This window comes from Malaclemys terrapin, chromosome 11 (genome assembly GCF_027887155.1).
Source record: "Malaclemys terrapin pileata isolate rMalTer1 chromosome 11, rMalTer1.hap1, whole genome shotgun sequence".
Lineage (NCBI taxonomy): Eukaryota > Metazoa > Chordata > Testudines > Emydidae > Malaclemys > Malaclemys terrapin.
In genome coordinates this window covers 63764065-63789357 of record NC_071515.1, presented here as the reverse complement: position 1 = coordinate 63789357, position 25293 = coordinate 63764065, and the positions used below count along the sequence as shown (strand labels likewise).

Genomic DNA, 25293 nt, shown 5'->3' with positions numbered 1-25293 from the left:
GTGTCAGAATGATTAGGCTGTGTTTGTTTTCCAGTGAACGGTAAAGGCAGTCTGACTTAGAGGAAGTCATCTGATACATCATAAAGTACGGTTTAAGAGCCGTTAGCCTGATAATTGTAAAGAGAAAATGGCTTGAGATTATAGAAAGAAACTAGTGTACATATTATTTAGAACTAAGAAGAATAAACCCAGTAGTTTAATAATTTTATAATTGGCAAACAATATAAAAATGTTATGAGGAAAGATGAAGAAATTTTGAGGATCCTGTTTATACTGAAATTGTAGTGTTCTTGTGCTGATTTCTGCTGAAACAATACACTTACGGAAAAAAAGGTGGGCATTAATCATCTTGGATTATCTGAGTTTACGTTATAACTATTATTTAAATTCCAGGCTCTTGCAGTATACTGGTAATGCAAGAATCATATCCAGTAAATTAAGTACTTTCATAGTTTAAAAGTTTAACTAAATTAGATCTTTGAAAAATGATTCTACTGGTATCTTATTAGCTTGCATTAATCACTAGGAGATGAATTGTGAATCAGCAAGTCAGTAAACAAAGGAAATCTAGGATAATGTGTAATGCGGACGGGTCAGTAACAGTAGGAATTGAACCTGAGACTTCTGGGTTTAAGACCATAGTCCTCTACAGCATGAGCAGAAGAACTAGGATCAGAGGTTCTTCTTTGAGTACTTGTTCATGTCCGTTCCAATCAGGTGTGGTAGACCTCAGAGAGCTGAGAGTGGTATGCCTGGCATGCCAGACTTTCCGAGCCCACCTAACAGGTAGATGTGTATCAGTCATGACAGACAACACCACGGCGATATTTTATATCAACAAATGAGGGGGCATGCTCCTCTCCCCTTTGCCAGGAAGCCCTCATGCTGTGGGATTCTGTGTAGAGCACTTGATACAGCTGCAAACATCGTACCTCCCTGGAGTACAGAACGAGTTGGCGGACCATCTTAGCAGGTCATTCCACGGCCACGAGTGGTTCCTTCGCCCAGACGTCGTGAACTCAATCTTCCATCAGTGGGGCTTTCCCCAGATAGACCTGTTCGCCACGCAACGCAACAGGAAGTGTCAGCAGTTTTGCCCTTCCTGAATCACAGCCCAGGCTCCATCACAGATGCATTCCTCCTCCCCTGGGGAGGCCATCTCCTATATGCGTTCCCGCCCGTCCCTCTTGTTCACAAGGTGCTCCTCGAGATACAGGGGGAAGAAGCTTCAGTGATATTGATAGCTCCAGCTTGGTCCCACCAGCACTGGTACACATCACTCCTGGAAATGTCCGTGGAAGCTCCAGTTACCTTGCTGCTCTTTCCGGACATACTAACTCAAGATCTTGGCCGTCTCCAACATCCGAACCTCAAGTAAGTCCACCTCACAGCATGGAAGCACCATGGCTGAACCCAATGGAGCTTTCTTGCTCTGATCAAGTCAGACAAGTTCTCCTTGGCAGCAGGAAACCCGCCACAAGAGCTACCTACCTTGCCAAGTGGAAGAAATTTTCAATCTGGTCGGCGCAGCACCATTAGTCTCCGACGCTCGCCTTGATGATACTTATACTGGACTATCTTCTCCACCTCAAGCAGCAGGGACTGACTGTGTTGTCAATTAGGGTTCACTTGGCTGCCATCTCTGCCTTCCATCCACACGCAGAAGGATGCTCAGTCTTTGCCAACCCATTGGCCAGCCGTTTCCTTAAAGGTCTTGACAGGCTATACCCACAGGTCCGACAGCCTGTTCCAGCTTGGGACCTCAATTTGGTCTTATCCAGACCTTTGGAGCCGCCATTTGAGACTTTGGCAATGTGCTCCCTGCGCACACGCTCTCTCTCATGTACCAGGTGGCATTTCTGGTAGCAATAACCTCAGCTAGGCGGGTGTCTGAGCTCAGAACCCTAACATCAAAGCCTCCTTACATGGTATTCCATAAGGACAAGGTTCAGCTCAGACCTCACCTGGCTTTTCTCCCAAAGGTTGTCTCCCAGTTCCACATCAACCGGGACATTTTCCTCCTGGTGTTCTATCCTAAGCTGCACTTGAGTGGCAGGGAGCAAAGGCTTCACTCATTGGATGTCCGCAGAGCGCTAGCTTTCTACATCGAGAGAACTAAACCATTCCAAAAGTCTATCCAGTCATTCGTGGCAGTGGTGTACAGAATGAAAGGTCTTCCTGTCTTTTCTCAATGGATTTTGTTGTGGATCACATCCTGCATCCGTGAGTGCTACAACCTGGCAGGGGAGCCTGCTCCTTCGATCACTGCGCACTCCACCAGGGCTCAGGCCTCTTCAACGGCATTCCTGGCGCTGGTCCCCACCCAGGAAATGTGCAGAGCAGTGACATGGTCCTCCATATACACTTTCACCACGTGCTACACAATCACCCAGCAGGCCACAGACAATGCAGCCTTTGGAAGAGCAGTGTTCCAATGAGCAGACGACTCTGCTCCACCTCCTCAACTTGGGCTTGTGAGTCATCTGATTGGAATTGACATGAACAAGCACTTGAAGAAGAAAGAACGGTTACTCACCTTCTTGTAACTGTTGTTCTTCGAGATGTGTTCATGTCTATTCCAATACCCATCCTCCTACCCCTCTGTCAGAATAGCCGGCAAGAAGGAACTGAGGTCGGCAGGGCCCTATATTTGGAACCATGAAGTTGCAACTCCAGGGGGTGCCCAAGCCGACCCTACGGATGCTGCTAGGGGAAAAATCTTCCTGCTGTTGTGCACGCAGTGCGAACCCACCTGATTGGAATGGTCATGAACAACGCATCTCGAAGAACAGTTACGAGAAGGTGAATAACCGTTTTTTGTGTAAGGGTTCTGAATTGAGTGGCCTAGTCACTGGGGGGTGACTGAGCCACACTGCGAAGGTTACACATGCACCACAGAGTATAGGCTCTTAGTATTTTGATAAGTTTGATTTTAATTATTTGACAGGATATTTTGAAATATTATACACCATCTTGCTAATAAGAGACATCTCTCTAGTGATGGTATTAAATCATTGCTGAAAAATGATGCAAGGTTGCTAAATTGGAAAAAAATAATAATTGCCAAAGTGTAGATTAGAAAAATATTCTTTTGTTGTAACACTAGTTTGAGCTGAAACCATTTAAATGTTGAGATCCCAGCTCCTAAATTTAAGCTAGTGATTTTGTGGCAATGCAGTCAATGAGAAATCTCATTTTGTCCCCAAACTCTCTCTAAAATATTTCTAAATCCATTTGAGTTAACATCAAACGTCCTTTTACTCATGCAAATAGTCCCAACAAGACCAGTTTTTTGTTTTTGCTTGTTTAATTACACTTTTCTGTACGTACAACGGCATAAATGCATAAGCTGAAGAGCCAAGTGGCAGATTTTGAGTCTTAATTATTTGTTTCTTCACATTTGTAGGTTTGAATTAAACTTCGTACGACTTAATTTCTATGTGGTTGAATTACTTCTGTATTTGGAATAACTTAAAGTTGGGTCATAGAAAGTACCTACCAGTTAAGTGTTGTGAACGGGAACTGGAAATTTAGATTTGTGCATTTAATTCTGGGGGAGTGGAGAGTGCTTTTTGCTGCTTTATGCTCTATAAACAAGGCCTAAAATTTGTTTGCTTCCCCTCACTCCCCCCGTCACCCCTCTCAAGTATTTTTTCTGCCCTTTTTTTTTTTTTTTTTAACTTTACAAATATCATGTCCAGTCTGTTGGTCTTTGTTTTGCTGGAAGTCGCTCTGAAAAGGACCCAGTGGCTTGGAATGGGGGTTCTCTCATTCCTTAATTGAAGAGCCATGTGCATTAAATCTTTACCCAAAAGACTTTTCCAACTGTTTGATCAAACTGTTTGAGTTTAATAGGTGTTAACAAAAATAAAACAATTTTGTGATGTGAATAAAAATCACATCCTCTTTCAATTAACTAGGTTTCATGTGCATGGCTTCTGTGATGTCACTCCTGCTAGGGCCAGCTTACCAGCTTACCAAGCAGGTGCTTGGGGCGGCCACTTCGGAGAGGGGCGTCACGTCCAGCTGTTTGGTGGCAATTCGGTGGACGGTCCCTCACTCTTGCTCAGAGCGAAGGACCTCCCGCCTAATTGCCACTGCAGATCGCGATATCAGCTTTTTTGTTTGTTTGGCTGCTTGGGGCGGCCAAAACCCTGGAGCTGGCCCTGACTCCTGCTCATTCTCTAGTTATCCATATAATTACACGGGAAAGACTTAGTTGAATTTTTAAAAATAAAATAGATTGATATTCTTAAAGTTGGTAATTAGTACTGGTCAGATAACCAGGGGAGAGGGGGTTGTTTTCTGTGGAAAATGTCAACATTTTGGCCAAAAAACTGAAAACCTTCAGTGGAAAACAGAAAATTTTGATTTGGTAATGTCACTACAGTACATCATAAGAGATGTAATTTGGCCCACAGGGAGTGGGGTGTTGAGACACCTGGAGTACATCTCCGTTGAGGCAATGTGGTGGCATTTCTGAATAAAATCCTGGCATTTTTCAACCAGAAACTTTATTGGTGTGGGGATTGTTTGGTAGTGAGGTTTTATTTGGGGTGGGTAGGAGGGTAGGGTTTTTGGTTTTTAACAGGAGGTCAGTCTGTCGAAAGTTATTGTGGGTTTTTTGTTTGATTTTTAGTAGAAAGATCAATTTTCTGTTGAAACAGTTTTGATGGAAAATTTTGACCAGCCCTAGTAATTAGGAAGTTAAATTAAAATAGAAAAAATATATCTGGTGCCTTCTTTGTTTCTTGATGATGGAGATAAAGAAACAAAAAAGGGTAGAAGTTCTTTTTTTTTCCAGATTACCCATAAAACTTCCTAATTACTGATTTTGAAGTCCACAAGCATCCAATACCATTAGACTAATGACTAAATAGGTAGTTTAAGTTTAATGAACAGTATTGACTGAAGTGGGAAAATAAGCATTTACAGAGTTATTAAATCAGTGATTCTTTACATGACAAAGCAGAATACTTCTTATGAAGATATCTGTTGTCAAGCCTGGTTTTACATTTGGGATCATTGACTTGATGGATCATAGTGTCTAACTTACAGCCTTTCTTAATATCTTGGGTGCTGTTAACTTGATACCAAAATGGTTCAAACTAGGCAAGCCTTACTCTAGATCTTTTGTTAGGCCAATAATTCGTGAAAGAATACTTCAAATTCACAGTAATTCCATGAAATGTCTTATTTAAAAATATATATATATATATATATATTTTATATAAATATATATATTAATTATATTTATTTGTATATATATATAAAAAAACATTCATTCATATTCTATGGCTCAGTCACTTTCACATTTGAAGGTGTCCTGCAAAGGACTTTTGAAAACAAACCTTATGGCTTTACACTTAAAACAAACATTAACTAACAGATAACCTTGATTAAATCTCTTCTGCACTTTAAAGTATTTGTCTTAATTTTTAAATAAGACTTTTATATTTTTTTAGGGGCTGCTTTCTTACCTCATCACTGATAGGCACACTTGCGCTAAGCCTTACCATACCTCTGTCCATAATAGCTGACATGTGCATGCAGAAGGTAATGTACACTTGATTACTGATAAGATTTGGGCATTATTAACAGGTCTAAGTAGGTGTCTTTTAATGCAATGCCAGTGTTAAAGCTGAATGTACACAATGTACAGTATTTTCCTATTACTGTTAATTATCAAGACTGAATTGTCTGTCATCCTTGCTGTATGTATCTTAATCTTGTTTTTTACTGCATACTTAATTTGCCTTGCTGAAATACAACTTCAATGAAAAGTAATTTAAATCACCAAACTCTCTCACTTCAGTTCCCTTACCTGGTCTAATCATTTAACTAAACCTGTAGATCAGCATGTAACAACATCCTTAAACAGCAACTTAATAGTGTAAAATCCTTTCTGTGCCCTGTATATCTTGAAAATATTCAGTTAGTGATGTAAAAAACCTGTAGGTTAATGTCTGCAGAAGATGGACAATTTAAAGCTTAATCCTAGATTTTATGAATACGGTAAACATTAAATTAAATTTGTAAATGAAGAGGTCCCAATTAAAAAAACAAACACCTTATTTCCATGGGTATTGTGTCATATAAGTTAATAACTGTGAGAGAACACTGCATGTGATTAAAATAAATATCCAAAAATAGTGTGTTTAGAACAGAAATGAGCCACAATTTTTCATTTATATTCCCCCTCAAACTAAATTGTCTAAATTTTTGTTGAATATCCTATTACAATTAAATCATTTTTGTCATGATTTTCATATAAACTGGCTCTAGCTGGGGGTGCGGGTTCTGGGGTGGGGCTGAGGATGAGGGATTGGGACCAAGGGGCTCGGAGGGCAAGAGGGGGATCAGGGCTGGGGAAGGGGGTTAGGGTGCAGGAGGGGGTGAGGGTGAGCTTACCTCAAGCAGTTCCCAGAGGCAGTGGCATGTCACCCCTCCGGCTCCTACGCGGAGGGGCAGCCAGGCCACGGTTCCTGGACAATGGGAGCTGCGGGCGCAGCGTGCGGAGCCCCTTGGCTGCCCCTATGCATAGGAGCCAGAGGGCAGACATGCCACTGCTTCTGAGAGACCCTGACCCCACTCCCCAGCTGGAGCACCGGAGCAGGGCAAGCCCTGGACCCCACTCGAGGACCAGATTGAAACGTCTGGAGGGCCGGATGCGGGCCCCAGACCGTAATCCCTTCCAACCCCCCCCCGCTCTATTCAGTTGAAACTGCACAAGGAATATAGGTAGGCACAGTCACCCAAATTGTACATTGGGCAGCTCTTTGAGGGTGTACTCAATATGATGTCAATATATTTAGTTCCGGAAACCTGTGGATTTTAATATTCCAAATGTCCTGTATTAACTCAGTTTGCCAATTGCTGATCACTCCCACCACTCTCAGTGGAATGTATTTTCTTCTGAAGTGGGGTAGTTTGTAAAATCTCAAAAGGTCAAAGCTCAACCACAAACATGATAATAAAAGTACACTAACAATTCCTTATGTACCCCACAAGAAAAATTACTTGCATCAATGTCTTGAGTGAACACACAGGTTTCAGATAAAAATAACAGGAGTACTTGTGGCACCTTAGAGATTAACTTAGTCTCTTAGGCCTTGGCTACACTCGGGACTTCACAGCGCTGCCGTGAGTGTAGTCGCGCCACCAGCGCTGCAAGAGAGCTCTCGCAGCACTGTATGTACTGCACCTCTCCGAGGGGAATAGCTTGCAGCGCTGCAAGCGAGTGTGCAGCGCTGCAAGCGAGTGTGCAGCGCTGCAAGCGAGTGTGCAGCGCTGCAAGCGAGTGTGCAGCGCTGCAAGCGAGTGTGCAGCGCTGCAAGCGAGTGTGCAGCGCTGCAAGCGAGTGTGCAGCGCTGCAAGCGAGTGTGCAGCGCTGCAGGCTCTGATTACCCTGGTGCTTTACAGCGCTGCGCTCAGGGGGGTGTTTTTCACACCCGAGCGCAGCAAGTTGCAGCGCTGTACACCGCCAGTCTAGCCAAGGCCTAAGGTGCCACAAGTACTCCTGTTCTTTTTGTGGATACAGACTAACACGGCTGCTATTCTGAAACAGGTTTCAGGTGTTACTTGTGGTTGTTCAGTTTACACCACATTTTTAGCCCAGGCATTATTTTAAAAAGTAATGCATTAGCTCATTAGATAACTTATTACAATAGCTCATTAAATTGCAGTTTTTTACATTCCTTTTGAGATATTCTTTTATTTGCTTGCAGAGGGTCTGTCCCCATTCTGATACTTAAATGTGGGGAGAATAAAGCTGATCACAAAATTTTCACAGGGATGAACAATTTTGATCTTTCTCTGTGTGTATTTTTTGTCCATATTTTTGTTTCATGTTGACTTAATGTCTCTTTGGGATTTTTTAATAAACTGAAAAGCTTTGTGTTTCTTTTTTTTGAACTTTAAGGTTTTCCCCCCCATCTTCTCACTTTCCCCCTCTCCTGGAAAAAAGGGGTAGGAGTGTGTTGGTGGAGCGTGAGCCAACTTTACCTGACTGTGTTTGAACACTTTTCCCACTCTTTCCAATTGGAAAACCAAGTGGAGTTGCGGTGAGAAGCAGGTGTCTTTTCCTGCTGAGACTTTAGAACTCTTTCCTCCTAATCCTGCCACAGCCATTGCTCTGTGTGAAGGGGGGGTGACTCTCAACTCTGCTCTTTCTAAGCTCTTTGGCACTTAGAGGCCCAAGTGTCAAAAGTCTGGAAGATGTTCCCCTTCCCAAGAGCTGCATGTCACATGATATACATTCATTTAGTGACATAGAGAAGAATCTCCTCCTCAACAAGAGTGGACGTTATAAGGGCAACGTTAAACTCATCACGATCATGCAGCCAGATAAAAGCCCCGATTTAGAAAAGGAACATTTACACTTGTCGCTAAGACCATCCCCATCTGAAATGTCACTATAGTCTTGGAAAACCATTCAGATGCACAAGGATATCAATGCGTTCCTCACAATGTGTGGACAACATGATTTGCATAATAAAACTTGAAAATATAGTCTGTTGTTTCAGTGACGTGTACCTCTGACCAACGTTCCTTGTAAACTGAATGCACATGAGGCTGTGTGTGTCACAAGTGATGCCACTCACAAATTCCTCTGTTCCTGGGGTGGGCATTGTGAGAGCTGAAGTGGTGACTAAGGGCTCCCCAGCTGTAGGGGGTGGAGGTGTCAGTGGGACACAAAGGGGCTGGAGCAGCTGCCATGGTACCCAGGAATGGACCATGGCTGGGAGCAGTTATCCTAGGCAAGAGAGATGCAAACCCCCTCTTCCCTGTCTGGAGCCAGCTGCCTCTACCGCTGTTCTGAGTCTCCTTAGCTCCTCTCGCTCCCCAGGGAGAGCACTCACTTCTCTTCCCCCTCCTATCCCTGGCACTCTAACCCCCCACTCTGTGCCTCACTGCCTCTGACACCCTCACTCCCCCTATCTCTGACTCCCTCATTTCCCTGGTCTTCATACAGAGCACTCACCCTGCCCCGCCCCCAACATGCTGACTTCCTTCCACTCCACAGGCAGAGCACTCCCTCCTGTGCCTGAAAGCATGAGAATAATCTTGCCCAAGGACAACAATGAACTTCTCAGTGAAGTTTGTTGTTTGCTCAGTACAAAGTTAACTTAGAGGAAACATTTCTACGGTCATGTGTCTCGTTAAAATGCAGGTCTTCCTCTAGCGTTGTTTGTTGCCTTATTTTTATGCAATTACATGACATTTTTAATGGCTATTTCCCAAAATACAGTATCTTCTGGAAGCTGCTGAGCACTCTGAAGACTGGAATCAGTTTTTATTTTGTTGTTTTCCGTTATATTAGGCTGACTTTTCCTAAATCTTATTTTTTGGACATTGGGTTCAGCAACATCTGTATGTGTTGTAGTGACATTTTAGGTGGGCCAATGTTTTTGTGGTAGGTTATTTTAAAAAGGCCTTTCTTCATGTGAAATGCCAGTTGCCACAAGAAAGAAAATGACAAGCATTAAAATGTCTGAATTCAAACCTGAATAATAGTAGTGGAAGCAGACATGAAGTAAATCCTTTCTATTTGGAAGAAAGTGAAAATGTTTTCAACTTTAGGGTGCAGCTTTAGGATGTTTTCAACTTTAAGTGTACAGAAACTCCAACTAAAATAAATTATTTCATGTGAATAAGCTAAAGCCTAGGCAAAACAAGCCTAATTGTCTTGGTCTTGAAACTTAAGCAATTCATATGAAGGACACAAACAAACATTGTACCAAGAATATAAAAGTAAATGAGAAGTTCTTCAGTAAATCAAAGTAACTCTTCTCCACAAAAACAAGAAGAATTTCAGTTCAGTGCATGTAGGCAGCTATATTTATATCTTTGAAGTGTAAAAGGCTCACAAGCTTTTTATTATTATTTTTCATATTCTGAGGCAATTTGTTTAAATTTAGTCGCGGCAATGGTTGAATGAACAGGAATCCTCTTTCGTAATTCCCAGAAAACTGGAACAGTTTCTTCTCTGAAGTATAAACCCAAATAGATTCTCAGCCCAGTCATTTAAATAAATAGAATTTATTCTGTATAAGCACAAAATACACAAAACCATTGCAGCATCTGAAATGGAAGAGACCGCATTAAAGCAATGTTGCATGACAGATGCGAGGCACACTAATGCAGTAGCAACAGTTTCTTTTAACTTTCTAATTATTTTTATGGCACTCATCACTTAATCTGAACACTTGAACTGAATCTGTTTGGCATTTATAATATTAATAAGCCCAAAACATTTAATAACAAATCTCATTTCTTTTACTCTCAGCTCACTTGCTCTTTCTTCTTTTCCTTATTTTAATAAATCTTTTTCTACCTCTGCTTTCTCCGTCTATCTGCTGGCAACATCTGTCTTAATCCTAGTCCTTTGCACATATCCACTCCTTTCCTCCCTACCTTCCCTAACCCTTTCCATCCTTCAGGCACAACACCCTCTGACCTTTTTCTTGCTCTTCTTTTCCTGCTCCTTGTGGATTTTCCTGTTGCTTTTATTTCTGCCTATTCTCTCTTCACCCTCACTGAAAACTGCTGCTGCCTCTGGAGTCTGCCTTTGGATACCCTTTTATTAGCAATCTGTTGCCTCCTTCACCTCCCCATAGACATTGCCACCAAGAAAGGTGGTAATGGTGTACGGGTCTTTCCCTCTTCTGTCTTACTTCCTTTTCAGCTTCAAATTGCACACTTTCTAGTTCATTTTCTCCTCACATGGCTGTCATCTACCATCCAGGTTTCTGTCTGCCTGTCTGACCTTGTCTGCCTGTCTCTTTCTCACACCTAATTAACATCATCCTGATTTGACCTAGGCAGGCTATGTCTGTCTTTGGTTTTAACTTGTGGCTAGATGAGTGCTGAATTCTTCCCTTCCTTACCCTTCAGTGCCTTCTATAATTGAGCTGTTCTGGATAGAACTAGCTCAAGGGAGCATTCCCTCTGAAACTGGGTCTTCAGGTTGGCTGTGTTCCGTGGGAGGCATAAGATTTGCCTCTCTCCTAAACACAGAAGCTCTGAGGAAAAGGGAAAAAAAGGGGAAAAGTACTAACATATAAAACACTTGCATGCTTTAGACATTACAAGTCAAACTTGTTGCAGCTATTAATAATACTAGTTATTATAAAGCACTTTTCATCCATAGAGCTCAACATGCTTTACAAAGGAAGTTGGTATCATAATCCCCATTTAACAGATGGAGAAACTGAGGCACCGAGAGTGAATTGACTTGCACAAGGTCAACCAGCAAATTAGTGGTAGTGCCAGAAATTGAACCTAGGTCCTCTTAGTCCTAGTCCAGTGGCCTATTCACCAGGTCACGCTGTCCCCCATGTTTTTAATGTACCTTTTAAGCTCGTTTATTTAAATTGTTTGAAGCTAGTCTCAGTTAGAAATTAATGTGGACACTAATCAATTCTAATAACTGCAGATATAGATTCCTAAGAATGAGGTGGTGTCCATACTCTGTCATTAAAACCCCAAGATTTCTTATCACTGTATAAGACTTTATTTTTTTCCACAAGGGGGAGCCTCGTCTATAGTTAATCAGCTTTTTCCAGCTAAAAAGAAGCTTTAAAGGGAGTAGTTCTGCTTTTTATTTTTTTTTTCTTAAAAGGAACAGACCTTGTAATTTCTGTTTTGAAGCTTTACATATGTAATAGACATTCCAGATGCTCAGGCTAACTATTACTACCCTGGAGTCAGGTAAAACCTTGTTCATCTAATTTATGGCTCACTTTCAAAACAGGTGAGCAAATAACTTAATAAAACGTGCTGTATTTCCCCCCCACACACACACACACACTCAGGAAGAACAAATTCTTGTTACTTCCAAAATTATTAGTTTCTCATATGCTTTATCTGGCAGACAAAAATCAGAATTTCTTTGCTAGGACCACTTCCAAGGATTTTTCTCTTCAGTTGTTGTTGTTTGTTTTTATTTCTTTAATGCACACATCTCTGTCTCTTTAAATGGGCATTTGGGGGCACAAATTGCCCTGAAATATTTGTTTTTTTTTCCAGCTAAACTGTTGGTCAGAAATTCAAATCTAGGTGGAGTAGGTACACCTCTACCTCGATATAATGCTGTCCTCGGGAGCCAAAAAATCTTACTGCGTTATAGGTGAAACTGCGTTATATCGAACTTGGTTTGATCCTCCAGAGTGCGCAGCCCCTCCCCTCCCCCCCTCCCCCATCACACCCCCGGAGCACTGCTGTACCGTGCTATATCCGAATTCGTGGTCTATCGGGTCGCGTTATGTCAGGGTAGAGGTGTATGTTGTTTTGTGACGTTTCACTTGGGTTGTCCATACAGTTGTTTCAGGGCTTGGAAAATTCAGTTGCCCGCTCATCTTTGGCAATTAAACTTTCATGGATTAGTGCCATCAAACTTGTACAGGTTGGTGGAGAAACAAAGAGAGTGCTTCCATTTTTTCAGCATCCAGACGTAATTTAGGAGAGGGGAGATGCACACCTATTTTCCAGAGACTGATATGGAAGATGGAGTCCCCAAAAGAGGGCAGTACCCTAGTATGAATCCCAGCACATTTCTTTCCATGCATGAGAGGAGTGTTGGCTTCTCACCTGAATGTGGATCCATATCAGCTTTTAGCTAGAAGATGTAGTTCTCTTGATATTCTGTACCTAGTAGAGTTTCTAAGGTCCATGAGTGAATGAGTAAGGGTGAGATCATTTGAGAAACTAGAAAAGAGAACCATGTTACCAGGAAAAAACAACAAAGAGTCTGGTGGCACCTTAAAGACTAACAGATTTATTTGGGCATAAGCTTTCGTGAGTATAAACATCCGAAGAAGTGAGGTTTATACTCACGAAAGCTTATGCCCAAATAAATCTGTTAGTCTTTAAGGTGCCACCAGACTCTTTGTTGTTTTTGTAGATACAGACTAACACGGCTACCCCCTGATACTTGACAACATGTTACCAGGAGGAGAAGGGGAGGAAAAATGTAGGTGGAGAACCCAATGTAAGGAGGTAAGGAAAAAAGGGAATTGAACACAGTGGGTGACTGAGGACATGAACCAAGAGATCTTATAGAAAATGTTAAAATGCAAAAATTGTAACATTGGTCAGCATTCAAAGGAACGGAGACCCAACATGGTTTACAAATAGATTTTATTTTTTTTCTCCAAGTGGAAATGTCTTACACATATGCTGACACTATTGTAGCAACATAGGAGCTAATAAATTACTAATGTAGTTGTCTTTACAATCTCGATGCAAGTTAGACACTTTTAACAATAACAATAGTAGACACTTCTCAATTTTATGGCAGTTGTCACAAATGAAAAAAATCAAATGTTAAAAGAAACTACTATTGTGCTTTGTTGGATAAATTATATTCATGCTCTAATTCCAGGTGCAGTTTTCCTGGTTATTTTTTGCAGGGGCAATCCCTGTATTTTTCTCATTTTTCATTGCAACTTTCTTATGCCATTATAACAACTGGGATCCAGTGATGGTAGGAATCAGAAGAATTTTTGCCTTTATCTGCAGAAAGCATCGAATTCAGAGGTATGATCACCTATTGTAACTTCCCTAACTTTTCATTCCACCTTCCCTATGTATCCTACCTCTTTCAGAAGCCTCAGAACTCTCACCCTGGGTTTTTTGCCCCCTCCCCTTCTTCCCCTCCTTTAAGAGGACCTCGTTGACTGTTTGATTAGTTACCAGTGTAATTCTTTATCTTCGTTCTTTGCCCTAATATCCAGTGAGGGCAGAGACAAAATTATAAAAATCCCTGTGACACTGTTGTCTGTCCTTTAAGGACCAGAGGTCTGGGTCCTGCCAACCCTATTAATTAATCAGGTGCAGCTGAAGGGCGGACATGTGTTCCGTATAAAGAGCTGGTCTGTCAGGAAGGAAAGATTGGCAGAGGCTGCAGGGAGTCCATTAAAGGGGTGGCAGTGGGGGAAAAAGAGCTTCCTGGGAGAAGCCCTGGGAAGAGGAACAAGGAGGAATCCTGCAACAGGCCTTGAAACAGGATGGAACGAGAGAGGCAAAGGGGAAAATCCCCTAGTACTTGTAGCCCAGTGGGGGTGGAAGAACTGTTGTTTGTTTGTTTTTGTGTTCTGTTTTTTTATCTATGTTTGGAAAATAAAACTGTACCTGGAAAGAGATTTTGGGTATGGCAGTGGAGTTTTCATGGGCTGGGGACAAGCCACCATCTTAAAATCCCATTGTACTAAAAGAAATTTTTCTGCAGTGAATATTCTTTACAGTTTTGCTTTTGCCTAATTATTGTTACCATAGTATTTGCTATATTTCTGAGGCACCAAATGTCTATCTATAGATCTTAATTATGACCACTCTAGTACAGTATATGTAATTCACCGAAGTATTTAGTTTTTTTTAATGACCACAACTCAAGATAATATGTAACTCTTCTATAGCATTACCATCCTTACTATTCATGTCTCCCTGTCACAATATAACCAGTTTAAGATTTTCTATAATTACAAAATGAATTTGATATCTCTTTAAGAATGCCAGAGGAAAGTGAGCAGTGTGAAAGCCTCATCCCTATGCATAGTGTTTCTCAAGAAGGAGAAAACTGCTGTTCATAGGCAATAGGTATGTTTAACAAGTAAACTTCAAAAGGTATAGTGAATACGTTCAAACTCTTAAGTCAATTTTTTTCCTCTTGAGGTTGTTAGCACCTTACAATGGACTTGCTAATTATTCCATTAGCTTCAGTAGTTTTACCTGTTTTAACTCTCATTTGCATGAATTAAAGAAGGAGCTCATGTATGTTACCAGTCTGTCAAACAGTCATGGAAATTAACCTGTGCAGGCACAAAATTTACTCACTCGCTCTTTATCATGATTGATACTCTTCCTTGAAATAAATAAATAAAGCTGCTCTCCCTGACAAGTGAGTATGTAGAATTTTGCAAATTTCTAATATAACTAGAAATGCAAGATTTAGACAAATGTGGTCATTTTTTTTCCATATTCTAATAATTCCTCTTTGGCCTCAAAATAAAATGTATCCCAGCTGTACAATATATTTGCAATCTATTTTTCACCATTCCGCAAGCACAATTTCAAATACGTTTAATACTATGACTGGAAAAGGTATAGAAAATGGGAACTCTAGGATCAAAATCAATACAATTCATCCCTAATGCAAAGCATTAATAATTCTGTTTTCATTTTTTTCAGTTTCAAGATGGTTTCATACTCAGCGAAGAGACAATCTCCTGGGAAGTCCATAAGGAACCATATTTCAGTGCCTATTCTACATTTTGGGAAAAAAAGTTTCAATTCTTTTGAAACTAAACTTTTATTTTCCTATAATTGCCTGTCTTCATCTAACTCTATCAACGAACAATTTCACTATGTGCATATCACTACAACTATAGGAAATCCCAGTCCATCTAAACAACCAACCTGCCTTATAAAACTCAACTTGAAATTACTTGATATAATCAAGAAAGCAAATGCTGGTCTGGTGATTTATTTTTTGTTTTCACATTTTTGATAAATGCTGGACAACAAGTTGTTCAAAAATTACTTTAAAAATGAATACGTTAATAAGTCTGCAGGTCGTCATTTCTTACAGGCTCAGATGAAAAAAGCTAAATATGTAGCTTGTAATAGGTACGGATTAACATTTTTGTATAAAGTCTATTTGAATATTAACACATGAAATTAGAAAAAATATCTTAATTTATTAAATAAGTACATTTTTGCAACTGTTAGAGCAGGATGTATGCAAGTTTCTGGAACATTACGTATATTGCTTTATCCCATTTTAAAAATCCTTGTAATAGGAAAGGGTGCTTTGTGTTTAAAAATCTGCTATGACCTAACAATCTGAAACTTTTAAAGACGTGTTAGTATAAAAAGGTTATGTATTTTTAAAGGTGGTAATTACCATAAATTTGGCTGGACAAGCACTTGATGTAAAAGTTCATAATTCAGAATCAGTCTCTTTTTGAAAACTTAATAGTCAAAATTATTTAATATGCAAAATTGTAAATAATTCCAAGATGCCATGTGCACAGCTGCTTATTTGAGGGGAAAAAAACATCAAGTAGACTTCTAAATTTTGTAGTTACTCTCTTAATCTCAACTCAAATCTTCCAAGCAATTTTAAAGCTAGAGATAATCATGTTGACTTCGTTTTCCTAATGAAATTATTGTGCAATGGCTAACTTTCACTGTGACCTGAGTTTTCTTCCCTACTGCAATGCTGCTGTTCTGTTTGGTGCTGAAAGGTAACGAATTAATAAATATATTCACAAGAATCCTGAAGACAGTCATTGCCCTCTTCAAAAAGTAAAATGTGGTAACTTTGGCCAAGAGGTATTTACTAATTTATTTTGTCTTTTAGTGAATTGTCATGCTTATAAAGAGTACAGATGGACTTTCAGTCAAGGTGACTGAATCCTCCAGATAACTACAAAACCTACACTGACAGTGCAAGCTTTCTCATGCTGCTCTGCCATTTTGTCTCAACCCTGTTCTGGAGGAAGTGAGGTTTTTCTAGGGATAAATGTCCATTCAGTCTTTGATCTCTATATTACTTCCACCAAGAAGGATACTAATTGTGGAAATGGTGGTGGTGATTTGGTGATGTAAAGAAAAAAACTAGTCTAACTGGACTGCATTAAGACCACAGACTTGGAAAAATGTTTAGAAGATTAGTTTTTAATTTATTCAACCCCAAAATCAATAGCTGTAGGGAGAAGACCATTGTTAATTGAAATGTATAGGGTAAGTTAAAACATAGGCTATTACACTTGCAGGCAGATATTTATTTATTTCTTTGTTCATTTTTATCAAATACAAATATTTTTCTGAATTTTATATCAACGGTTGGTCACTAAACTATGAACAAAACTTATCTGAGGCCAACCTTTTTCAAAGTAGGAACATGAAGATAGGACCTGAGGTTGGGATTTTCAAAAGATTTACAAGCACAGTCCCATTTGAAATCACTTAGATACTTTCAAAAATTCCATTTTTGGTCCCAATATTTAGTCACCTATCCTTTATACTCCTACTTTTGAACACTTAAGCCAGAGTTCCTGATCTCTTGCAGAAATGGAGGTCAATAAAAATTGGAAAGAAATACTGATGTACATCAAACTGAATAAAAAATAACCTTCAGTTCTACTGAACTGGATTAGTTTTAAACAGTGCAACTAAAAGTGAATGTCTCTGTCTGTCAGTTACTCAAGTACCCATGAGAAGACAGGAACTTTAAATGCCGCAGTTGAACTATTTTTATATTTGATCTTGGTTAGAATTTTGGATGTTTGGCAAGAGGAGAATTTTCCTGATAAGGTTAAAAATGGTTTTTAGGAAACAAGATAACTCCAGAGAATTTAAGCGGAATCCTTACTAAGAAAAGCCATTAATTAAGGCATAGTGGCAGTGGAATGCAAATAGTTGTTCCCTTAAATAATGATTACATCTTCAGTTAATATTTGGCTTCTGTCAAGTTTGCCTAGTTAATGCTCAACACTAAATCATGTCCTCTATAGCAGCGAGAAGGATAAGGATTGTGGCAAGGCTAATTTTGCTTTCCAACAGGTGTGTTGCTCTGTTTTCAGAAGAAAACTACGGTTCCCTTTTAAATCAATTGCCCATGACCCATAGTTGTTCTGGGCTGTGACATATAACTGTGAACCAGAATCCTTATTTAACATAACAAAACATGACAAAGATGTGGAATCTATCATCAAATTCTTGGTTAGTTTATAGAGTTTTACATAGCAGTTTTAAATTGTGTAGAGAAATACATTGTGCTGGAAAAAATGAACATTAATACATAAGAGAAAATCTTCTCTCTCTGCCTCCTAAGAACATTCAAATAACGTTATATGTTTAAACAATTCAGATGCTGGGACCTCCTCACTAATTTTTCCAAGAAAAGGGAAAAAAAAAAAAAAAAAAAAAAAGTTTTGAGAAATCAGATTTGTTTAGTATCATAAAGTGTTACATACCATAAATGACTTCAGCAGTCTTTTTATTAAAGTGTAGCATTCTGGGGAGTAGAATGTAAAATACAAAACAAATGATCTCCCTGAAAGGCCTTAGATTTTTAAACAATTGTGCCCCAGTATTACAAGAGATGTATGTATTACAGTATTAATTACTAAAGTTATATATTGTGTTACATTGTGCCTGCATTTAATAAGAGGTAATGAGATTTTCTATACCAACTTGTGATTTTTAGTATAAGAACATCTTTTGTAAGTAACTGTCTTTTTTGTTAGATAAGTGATTCATGGAGCTTTCTGTAATGGTTGCTTGGTAAAGGCACAAGAGATTTAGCTTTTGAATCTCAGGTATCTGTGCAATAGTGGCGACATGTTGAATATAATACTCTTGGTTTGTTTTTGTTTAACATGACATGGCATGCAACTGGAATCAGTTTCTTGTTACAGTAAGTGAAGAAGCTATCTCTCCTGGTAGAATTCTCTTTACCAATATGGACTACCATAACTTGTTTTTTTACTGTTTAATTGGAATGTCTTGATTTTGATTTATTTCCTGTAGGAAGTGTATACACTTAAAAAAAAATCTTCTCATATTTTAAATTAATCATACTTTGAATGTTGCATATTTAAAGAGCAGTGATTTCCCACATATGCCTACATTATTGAAAAACAATGCCATATATATAGTGCTGTCCAAAAATTAACTCCTTTATCGCAGCATCCTTATGAGGCAGCTAAATAATTATCTTCATTTTTACATATGGAGAAACTGATACAGAGCAAAGTTAAGTGATTTTTCTGACTGCCCCAAAATAAGTCTTGGAACTCAAGAGTTGAATGGGAGTAACAATTAGTCTGATGCACTATACTGTGCAGTCCAGTAGAGGGTAAATAAGGGTTCAGTTCTACTGGCTACATTCAGCTGGATCTGTTAATTACACAAAACTGCATTAACCCTTTTACTGCTAGTGGCTGCTGCAAACTTTAGCCTAACTCCAGAAAAGCACTTAAGCACTTACGTAACCGCTAGCACTTGAGTAAACTGGTGATAGTTACATACAGATTTAGGTGCTTTACTGAATTGGGGCCTTCAGCAGTATTTTCCTTTGAAATACTAAATGCCCTTCAAAGGACAGTTAAAACCAGGGTATTGCATGTGGTACATGACATACTGTGTGTGCTGTTATGTGCATCACATACCTATTACACAGCAGACGAGAAGTTTAAAATAGTAAGAGCCTGAATACTGAGTTTCCTTGCCTTATGCAATTGCCATTCTTCCTGTTTAATTATCCCCACTGTGCCTAGGTACTGCTGTTTACTGTTGTGATTGGTTTCTGCAGACAAATGGCCTCAGTGAATAATTATTTTTGCTAGGCACTTAGTTTCATTTAGATGTAATGAAGTAGTGGCTATTTGAAAATGCCCTTTAAAAAATGCACAGTAGGGGAAAAAAAAACATCCTGGATCTTATGTAGCTACACACCTGAGCAGGCTGTAAGCATAGGTGGCAAGTTTATGTGGGCCTGTATTGCCTGTGCGCCGCTCCACCAATATTCAGGAACATGGATCCAGCTCCACCAATGTTTGGGCTTATATTTTCAGAACCGTCCTGTCCATAGGATGAACAGGGGCACCGTGCTTCGGAGGGACGTGGAGTCCAGGGCAGCCTGAGAGATTAGCAGGGAACCTGGAGCTGGCAGCAGTGAGCAACCAGGCCCCAGCCTGTCCTGCTCCGCTCTGCCCTGCCTCTTTCCACCCCTGCTCCACTCCAACCCTTCCCCCAAGCTCCTACCCCGCCTCTTCCCGCCCCTGCTCTGTCCCTGCCTCTGCTCCGCCCTCTGGTTGGACCCGTTCTGAGCACCACCAAAAATTATGCAAACCTGGCACCCATGGCTGTAAGTGCACGGCATGCATCTGTGCACATCTGATAAGTGTACAGTTTTCATTAACAAGCATTGCTAGTCACAGACCGACTAGTGTCTCTTAACTAGTGATCTGGAAACTTTTCTGTTTTCTGAATTTAACACGAAGAAGACAGGCAAATGCAGTGCAGTTCCACCCCCTCATCATTAACGCAATGCTAGTACTGAGAAATAAGCTACACAAAAATCAGAAAATAGCTGAAGTTAAGGTTTCTTTTGCACAACTGAGTTATATGACCATATTGTGGTCCTATTACTTTTTATCTCCTTTCTAGTGTAAATCCTTACTATATTATCAGTTCTGTTGAGTACTGCATAACTGTATATATAGTCTGTGCAACTTGATAAGAGTTATTGATGCAGTGAAAACCTTACCTTTTGATATTTCTTTGGGAGGTTTTTTGCCTGTTTATGTTGTATTTTGTTGTTGGTTTTGGTTTGTTTTTTCCAACATTGTGTTGCAATAACACTAGTTCTTTGCACTTTATATAATATCATAGCATGATTTCTCAGGGAAATGTGGATGATCTTAAACAGCTTGTATCCAAGGAGGTGATTTGAAAATGAAGCAGCAGCCCTTTGTAGGTTTTATTTGAACATTGAATATAGTTAATATTTTGTTTCCTTTGACTTAGCTCCCTCATCCTGGTTCTTTGGATAAGGATGATATTAAAAGTATACTTTCCCATTGCTCTGATTTTTCAGAAATGTAATTCTGTTAAACTTACCCAGTTTTTCCTACATAGTTGTACTGTGCATCATCTTTACTGTATGAAATTGCATTGAAGTTAATAGGACTCTTGCTCTGTTGATTTCAAAGCTGCTCCTCTATCCATGGTAGTATGTTGATGCCTATGCTAGGCATTCAGGGTTAAACAGCTCTGCTGTATCACATATCTAGTTGAGGTTTGTACTCTGATTTCAGCACACAGTATAACAGTGTTACCATGAATATGTTCCCTACATTCAGTGGGGTTTTGGGGGGTTGGACTAGATGATCTCCTGAGGTCCCTTCCAACCTTGATATTCTATGAAAGTAAAGTACAGTCAGGTTGTCCTTCAAATTTTTTCCTCAGCGAAGTTGCTTCCCCGACTAATTTAAGCCCTCTGATGTAAATGGCAGTCTTTCCATTGTTTTCCAGTGTGTTTTGAGTCAGAATTTTATTGAAATAAGGCTCCCACAAGCAGCTTGATCTTTCTTCTTACACAGTATTTCCATGTGTAATATACCTTTGGAATATTCTTACTTTAATAGGATTTTGCATAGTATCAGCCAATGGGACTTGATGCAATAAAAAATGTAGTGACCCTAGCATTCTAACAGTTCACTCAAGCCATTATTCTCTTATACCCAAGACAATAGCAACTTTATTAGAGTCTTAGGTGTCTTTGGCTCCAATTGTTATAATGTTGGGCTCTAAATCAGTGGTGTAAGGGATCCTATCCATTTCAGTAAGATTTATCATCAGTATCAACATCAATATGCGTGCGCTCATGGACTTGAGCCTCAAGTCCCTCTTCACAGATTTCTCAGTATGGCTCTCTGTTTGCACTTGGTTCAGTATGCAGCAGGAAATTTGCTTATTGGTTTATGCTACTGAGATTGTATTGTGCCTGCAACTGTTTTCTTTACATTGACTGCCTATAGCCATGTGACTGACACTACAGGGGTTCTTTTAGATTTTAATAGTGTGACCCTGGTTGCATTTGGCCTTGGCCAGATGAACATCTGCACTTGCACTACCTGCAGTTTAAGGGTCCCATCTTTGCATCTGCTGTTGGTCCGGCACCATGTTTTTCTTGTGATGGAAAGGTTCTTACAGAATGGCAAATGTTAGTCCTACATTTATTACTTTCCTTACCAGTCCTTTTATTTCCCTTTTTAAAATTACTCAGTATTTTCTTTTAGTGCCTTAAGCCTATTGGCAAGGAGTGTGGTATGAAGTCATTGCTGAATATTCTATAGAGTAAATATGGTTGTCCATTATAATAGAATGGTCTCTGATACTAGAATTCAGGGATGTTTGTACAGTTACCGATCCACAAACCTACAGTTATTTCTCAATTATACAAATACCTATTCTCAGCCTGAGGGGAATTAGCCAGTCACCATAGTGTTACATGTACACTATGCAATCCTTGTGTTCTCATTGACATAGCTCTCAACATTTTACAGCTTTAGCCAACCACCATGGCCACTTCCTTTTCCAATCCCCTCCATTCTTTTATCCTACACACTGCTACTCTATTCATTATAACCCTAACCCGCTGCCTATTGCTTTGGAGACAGGCTTGACACCCTTGCACAATAAGTAATTGAATAAAAATATTAAATGAGGTTTAAAAGCTTCCTTTCCTTCAGCTTGAGAAACAGCTGTGCTAGTGGAAAGTATCTTCCAGGAAGTTGCAAAATGGGAGAGGAGGAAGGAAGATCATACATTAAAATAATGTAAAAACAGCAGATTCATTGGAAGGAGCAAAAAACCTTGTTGAGCAGCTGGAGAGTTAGGGCTGGAAATTTCATTTAACTAGAAAATGTACAAGGGAAGTTTTTTGTTTTTATCTGATTGAATATGAAATGACTAGGATATAAAACTGTGATCTAGTTGCTAGTAAATGCCATGCATATTAAATTTAGAAGTTAATTGCTAGTTGTGATGCAATCTAGACAAAGCTATATTAAAAGTAGCCATTTTTTGGTCACAGCGTTTCGTTGACTTCAAAGTAGCATATATTGAGTTCAGTGGGGAGTTGCGCTATAATGTGTGAATTTTAAAATCACAATGAGTCTTGGAAGAGATACTTTGATACCTGAGGCTTTGGGAGTGGAGGTTTATAAGGTGGTCTTTAAACAAAAATATATTTTTGTGGAAATCATTATTTTGTCTATAGAGGTTGGTAGGTTTTAGAAGTTTAGCCATTTAGCATTTAAAGATGAGGAAAACCCATGAAATTAACTGTAACATAGAATGTTAATGCTCATTTAGAGCATTAACATTTTGTACTAAATTTCAACACTCTTCCTCACGAAATGAATTCAGAAACCAGGATGCTAAGGCAGACAACCCTGCAAAACTATAGTGAAACCACTCGGTGTAACTGATGAAAATAGTGTTTGCTTGTACAAAAGTGCTTAAAGCTTCCAGACTCTTTCTAATAATTCAAACCACAGCAAGTTCCAGGTATACATCTTGTATGAAATATGTATGTGCTGCAAAAATTTTTAACCTATTTTCCTTTGATGAGACCAGAGCCTCAATTGCTGATCACTGATGCATATTGCATTTGCACCTAAATAAATCCTGGTTTCAAAGGGTTTTAAATCTTGATCTATTTTTGATAAATAGAAGTGTAGCATTTTATCTGATTTCCATTTAATAACAAAAATATGCATGCGAACAAGAACATGTAATCATGGTTTCCTGAGTGATTATAAACCCAAGAAAACGGCAGGATGGCTGTAGTAATTCTGAAATGAAGACGCATGCCTCCTTAGGAACTGGAAGGTAGTCCCCTACTTTAGCACCAACTTGTGCTTTCCGTTTCACTAGTATAAATCTGGAGAAGGAAAGACCAGAACTCAGTCATTAGTTCATTGCAAGCAAATATTAGCTTTAACATGGAATTCCATCATCTGACACTTTATTAATTTTCTTAGGGGGTTTGGTGAAGTAAAAAGTATAGCATAGTATTTTTTAATCCACAAGAATTAAAAACAGATTAAACAAATGAAATATTTTAGAACTTGTACAGGCCTAAACCACAGAAATTATAGGCATATATTTGGAATTTCAGACACTGCTTATATATTTTTTTTAAAAAATCAGTACATGTATGATTATTTGAAATATATATTATGATGAAAATGGCAGAAAATTGTATTGATAGAGATTTACATTTGGATTCTTTTTAATATCCAGTACCAAACTTTATAAAAGGGCTAATAAAAAAGAAAATATCATGTATTCTAATGAATTGCTTGTGTAATACAATCAATTGGTGTGAAATTTTTGTCTTGTATATTTCATATTTATTGTATGTCCGTAAAAACAAATAAATTGTCTTGTTTTCTTAACAGAAATAAGCATTTGGTTGTAATTTGTCTTTAAATCCAGGGTTCCCAAACTGCCATGGAGATCTGGCTAGTCATATGATGCTAGCTCTGCTTTTTTCCCCCCCAAGGTGGCAAATCGCATTACAAGATTTTCCATATAAACAATTGCTCTGGGTAGCACAGGTTGTTTGATCGTTACGGGAAAGGAGGTGGTTTACACAGTGATAAATTGGAGCGAGAAAGTAAAGTGGTCTGAAGTGTGTTCCAAGCCTTGAATAAGCTTAATCTCTGGATGAAATTTACATTGCTGAATTAGACCCTTTTTTGGCAGTTGTTCCTTAGACCAGGGCTGAATTTGACACATCTTGGTTAAAGTTTTATAATATGGAAAATTGGCACCCATCTTAATTATCTATATACCATAGTCTGGGTTCCAATATAAATGATTTCTCAAGCTTGATAACACCCTTGTCTCTAGAACTCAATATGACCTTTCAAACAACAATTGACGGTATTTACCAGCAGTAAATTAATAAGATTCCAGAGTCCATTATGAGTTTTAATAAGTCTTCTTTGGAGGAATAATGTAGTAGTGAAAAGTTGGGGGGCGAACTACATATGTCCACTTAATGACTTTTCTTCTTTAAAAAACAAAAGTGAATCAGAATGTTTTGATTTGCTCTGAGTCAATCAGGATCCTATATGCTTGTAATTGGGTCTCAAACTGGACTGATAAATCAGGTAGCAGCTCAATTGTTACTTTCTCAAAATTTTAGCCAGTTTTCTGTTTATATCCTGAGATGGAATTGCCCCCTATACTTTCTTCAGTATCATAGTTGGTCAGCAGGGGGAGCTTCTGTACTATTCCAGTTTACTGAAAGTCACCTACATAAGAAATTAGACAAGGTGGGTGAGGTAATATCTCTTATTGGACCAACTACTACAGCGCATACTACATAAATGACATTAGCAGTACAAAGTTCATAACTCATCTGTTTCTGACCCTTCGTTTTGAAATTAATCAGCACTACATGCTGAGCTTCGTCCACGGAGTTGAGCTTTCAGGGCTAGGTTTTAATTATTAAATCTTTTGTAAATTGCAGACTTTTACCTAAAGTCATACTAGAAAAATTGTTAAAAATGTTTGCTTTTTCTAAATTTACTGAAATACTCGGGGTTGAATTCAGCCTTCTGATATACCTATACCTGTACTCTAATATACCTGAAGTCAATTTTGTTGCAGATTTTGGCATCAAGATTAAACCAGGGGTGCTGGAACAGGAGACCAACAGGCCATGGCTCTCCTACTTTTTGCCACAGGCCCATCCCTCTGCCC

The 25293-nt window shown here is 39.1% G+C and overlaps 1 protein-coding gene across 1 annotated transcript in view; it reads left to right on the top strand.

Moving 5' to 3' along the window:
• The window catches only part of SLC35F5 (solute carrier family 35 member F5), a 61262-nt gene extending 37274 nt beyond the window's left edge, over window positions 1-23988 (top strand). The window contains exons 15-18 of the mRNA XM_054043229.1: window positions 5466-5556; window positions 13385-13539; window positions 14510-14598; window positions 15190-23988. Coding sequence (XP_053899204.1) covers window positions 5466-5556; window positions 13385-13539; window positions 14510-14591 — 328 coding nt within the window. The 3' untranslated portion in view covers window positions 14592-14598; window positions 15190-23988. The remainder of the gene's footprint in view (window positions 1-5465; window positions 5557-13384; window positions 13540-14509; window positions 14599-15189) is intronic.
• Window positions 23989-25293: the final 1305 nt, after the last annotated feature.